Genomic DNA, 4,980 nt, shown 5'->3' with positions numbered 1-4,980 from the left:
ATCACGATCGTGAGTTCGCCTTGCAAAGCGCAAGCACCTCCTTCGAAACTCAAGCCACCCAAACTATAAGAGAATACACAGATTGCAAACCCCTCCCAAATTCGTCCCTCTACCAAACGAAACCACCGCGAGTTCTCATCCTTTACCATAGAAACCAAGAGAGGTAGAAATTATCACTCATTCACTCACTCAAACTCCTCCATTGGAAGCAATCATCCCTCACTCCTCTCACTTTTATTTTACCATGTATTTCACTCCATTCATGGATGGCTAAGCTTATAGGACTATTCCACTGTAATTTCATTATGGATTCTGAGGTTAAGTTGAATTAATGCATTTATTTCTTTATATTATTGATTTGAGTTATCCTTCTTCTATGTTTTTTCATTTCTCAATCACATTAAAAGTAATGATTTTTACATCATAAGGTGTTTGAATCTACATGCATATATGAGTTCAAGGGTTTCTAGGTTTGATTGAGAATGTATTTTGATTGAATTTAGGAACTTTCATATGATTAAACAGTTTTTTGCTACTAATTGATAATGTACTTTGATTGGTGGTAAGAATTTAAACTATAATTAATTGAGAATTTACTTTGATTAATTAGCTTTTAATTTGGTTAGGAGATTTAAGAATAGACATGATTAAACACAATAGGATTCGATTGAGAACATACTTTAGTTGAATTCATTATAAATAGTGTAGGAAGGTCCTGCTTTTGATCGAGAATCTACTTTGATTATTGTAAGATCGCCCTCAAATTAATTAAGAATGTACTTTAATTAATTTGAAACCCAAACAATAATCAATTAATAATCTATTGATAACCGATGATGAATCTATCTTGTAAAAGTAGTGAAGTTAGCCTATTTCATCATAATTATTTCTAAGTTTTCAATTTGTTCTTCAATTAAACTCACAACATTCTTCAACATTAAATTCATTAGGATAGATTTTCATTCTTATTTTTAAGCATTGCATAATAGTTACTAACCTTTTAAGAGTCGTCATAAAAGTCAAATATTAAAAAACAATTCTGTATTAGTTAGGAAAAGACTCGAGTTAATATAATTTTATCTACTTTCTTAATTACTAACTTGATAATCCTGAAGTTACCTAATAAATTAGTATTAATTTGATAACTTCGAGATAGAGAAAATATACATATAGATATTATCTACTTATATATTTAAATATATAAAAAATTAATCATACGAAAACGGAAGACTAATATTACTTTAGTTTGAAGAAGAAAAGTTATCGAACGAAAGTTAAACAACTTTTATACAATAATAACTAAATCAACCACAACCAGCAACCTTTTTATATTTGAAAAATATATATGGCATATATTCTTTAATATTATATATTGCTCGTTTCTAACATTTAGATATTTGGTTATTTGTTTGACTTTAGACTTTGATTGCCAATTTGTACTCTTGAACTAACCAAAAGACATACAGGCACATGCATGTTGTATTTTTATTGCAATAATATATATATATATATATATATATATATATATATATATATATATATATATATATATATATATATATATAATTTTAATAAATTTTATTATTTTTATGAGTAATTAATTAAAAAATAACAAAGTAATTTATATATATATATATATATATATATATATATATATAGTTTCATGAAAATAATATTAAAAAATTATATAAAACAGATGAAGTTTTTAATTATTTTAAAATAAATAAATTATTCAACGATTTATTTTACTAAATAAATTATTTTTATTTATTAAGGAGTAAAATTATCTAATTAGAAAAATAATATTATAGAATGTTAAAAATATCATATCTTAATTATTAGCTTATAATAAACTTTAAACAAAAAATATTTACAAAAATGACAAATGGTGATAACCCAAGTCGAAAAGAAAATTTAATCGGAAAAAGAATATAATAATATCACAATCCAACCAATACAAATAAAAAGTCTACAAAGTACACATAATAATCAAAACCAATTTGCCAACCCAACACGTACAAATGAACATTTTGTACGTTATTGGTGGACTTTTTTTTAACCGTTCAATAGTGAAACTTTTTCCTTGTCAAGCCGTATCTAACTATTCTCTGGTTTTTTCCATGAACATGTTCAGTATTCCAGGACTTCCTCAGACGAATATACTTCGAATAAAATGAAACCCTTTTCTCCATAATTTCAGAAACAACAAAAAAGTAAAGGAAAGTAAAGGAACATTATTGTTATCTTTCCCTGTGCTAATAGATATTTCCCCGTTTTTGAAATTTTCTCCCCTATTTTTTTTTTGTGTAACTTGCATGATATTGTTTTTTGTTTTGGTTTTATCACTGAAATTGAAGATATTGGGGACCCGGAAGTAGCTGGTGATTCATGTGAGGCTGCTTGAAGATGAAGTTCCGTTGGGGGTTCTGGTTTTGGAGGGTGGTGTTAGGAAAATTGCAAGAGGAACTATGGTGTTTCTTTGGAGGGTACATCATGTTCTCATCCATGTGGGCAATCACCGAAGGGTTCTTCTGAATGAAACAGGTACTATTGTTAATATCAGTGTTGTTGTTGTAGAAATTCTGGGGGATTTCATGATCCAGATTCTCAGAGTTGAACAATGGTTCAGTTGTGTTTGGGTAATTACTGGAGTTATGGTTCTCTGATAAGATGGTGCTGAGCATGGAAAAGTCTGTTGCATCCAAGAGGTTGGAGAAGGATAGAGATTTTTGAGATATGAGTGTGGCTTGTGGAGGAGGGAGAAGAGGTGTTGCAGTGTTGGAGATTGCTGAAAAAGAAAAACCTTCTTTCATTTGCTCTTCTCGATCTTCTGCTTCTTCTTGCTCTTTCATTTCCACTGTTTGTGCTGCCTCTGTGATTGAACTTAGACTGTGTTTCGACTTCTTGTATATCCGGCATAGAACCCAGTCATCCAACTAACAAAAAAAAAGTATTTAGTTAATTAATTAGTTACTGATAAAAGAATTATATTTATAGACTATATATATGAGAGAGAAAAAATAACAAGTCCCGAATATGTTTTTATTGAAAAAAACAAGTGTTTATCTACTATTACTGGTAGAAAATCCTCTTTTCTTCTCTGAATACATGTAGAAAATATTCTTTTCCTTTATGCAGAAAATACCCTTTATAAATTAAATGAAATAAAGTACTTTACTCATTAGAAATCTTGATTGACCATATTTAGTACTTTTTAATCACAGTTTTTAATCTAAAAAATTATAAAATTCAAACTTCCATTTGAAGGGTCAGGATCTATATTCTGAAACATGCATAAGTTATTACATGATGAAGAAATGATTGTTTCACTTTTTAACACACACACACACACAAAATTATACTAGATAAACCATTTAACAATTCACTTTTAGAAATATTTTATTAGTTGATAAAAAAAATAATTTTTGTATTTATAAAAAAATATAATAAATATAAAATTTGTAAAAATTTATTGATTATGAAAGTAATACTTTCTTAAACTGAAATGGTATTTCAGAAAAAAAAAATTATGAATGACAATAGGAGGGAGCTGAACAAAAGTTGATGTATATTAAAAGTATGAAAATACATAGGAAAACTCACTCTCATGGAAGTGTCTTTGATCCTAACAGGTTTATTGGTGTCAACAAGGCGATATTCATGCATGATCCAATTGGTCTTGACACCCTTTGGGGGTTTTCCTTTGTAGAACACCAAAGCCTTCTTCACACCAAAATGTTCTCTCACTCCTCCACCCAATGATGCAACTATGTTCTTATCAGTGCCTGTTGCCTTCCAATACCCTGAAGCAGCTGCCCTGTTTGGCCGAGCTCCATTTGGGTACTTCCGGTCTCTCGGACTGAAAAAGTACCACTCTTTCTCCCCAAACGCAGCCTTAGCTGTTCAACAAACCAAAACCATCTTTCCCATCACAAATAACACACTTGACATGTGGTAAAGTTAGAAAAAGAGTAAGAGAGATCGATTCATTCCACTGCTCTACCATATAAAGTTATTTGGAAAAGTGATAAAAGAGATGAGAGAAATGATAGATTCAAATTTTTGATTAATAAATACTAACTATATTAACATTGTCGATATAAAAAAATCTCAAACATTACCATTAAAAGAAAAAATTTAAGCCATGAAAATTGGTCACTTCTCATGTTGTATAGTGATAGAGAAGGTGACAAACCTGGTAGCTCCCATGGATCACACTTGTAGATATCAACCTCAGCAATGATAGAAACTGGCAAAGGAATGGAGGCTACCCTTTTCCTAAGGTAGTGAAGAATGAGCTCTTCATCTGTAGGGTGGAACCTAAATCCTGGGGGCAAGTTGTTGGATTGTGGGGTTCCCATAACCCTAATTCAACTAACTAACAAAGAAAATATATGCAAAGAGAAAGAATGTTTTTGGGTGTAAGGTTGGGTGGGTTTAGTGAAAAATGAACAAAAGACACAAGCTATATAACCTTGAGAGAGAATTGAAATATTTGGGGTTTGAAGAGTGGAAGGCCTTTTATGGGTGTGGAATTTGTGAAGAGATTAGGCCAAGGCAGAAAAGGGGGATGAAGGTTCAAAGTTTTCCAAAGTTGGGACCATTTGAAGAGAGAGAAAGCAATGTGGTGGATGGCCAAAGTTAGAGAGAGAAAATGGTCACTTTGGCACACCATGGAAGGAACCCTAGATTGGCTTGTGAAATCACATAGTCACACTTTCTATTTTGTCGTTTTGTAGGAAATCTATGACCTTGAAACGAGGCTCTTCACGATGTCTGGTAAGTGACTTAATCATCATTGAGATAAGCTTGCCACACGTGTCCACCAAAATCAAGGTAGAATGATTGGTGGGTAACATTGATTTGGAATTATTTTGATTCACTTTTGTTGGATTCTTTTATTAAAATATCTTTATTATCATTTACTTATTTTTATTTAGTTTTACTTTAATATAAATTGTTCACTTAATTAAACCAATG

General features: G+C 30.6%; 1 protein-coding gene across 1 annotated transcript; it reads right to left on the bottom strand.

The window, feature by feature from the left end:
* Positions 1-1,913: 1,913 nt before the first annotated feature.
* On the bottom strand, positions 1,914-4,620 carry LOC108343759 (NAC transcription factor 47). Its single transcript, XM_017582126.2, has 3 exons — positions 4,196-4,620; positions 3,604-3,899; positions 1,914-2,936 (listed from the first exon to the last, which is right to left on the bottom strand). Exons 1-3 carry the CDS (start codon positions 4,359-4,361, stop codon positions 2,343-2,345), a joined length of 1,056 nt encoding a protein of 351 aa, XP_017437615.1. The 5' UTR covers positions 4,362-4,620; the 3' UTR covers positions 1,914-2,342.
* Between the last annotated feature and the right edge of the window lie 360 nt (positions 4,621-4,980).

The sequence above is a fragment of the Vigna angularis genome, chromosome 8 (genome assembly GCF_016808095.1).
Source record: "Vigna angularis cultivar LongXiaoDou No.4 chromosome 8, ASM1680809v1, whole genome shotgun sequence".
NCBI classification, from domain to species: domain Eukaryota; kingdom Viridiplantae; phylum Streptophyta; class Magnoliopsida; order Fabales; family Fabaceae; genus Vigna; species Vigna angularis.
This window is presented reverse-complemented; position numbering and strand designations above follow the sequence as displayed.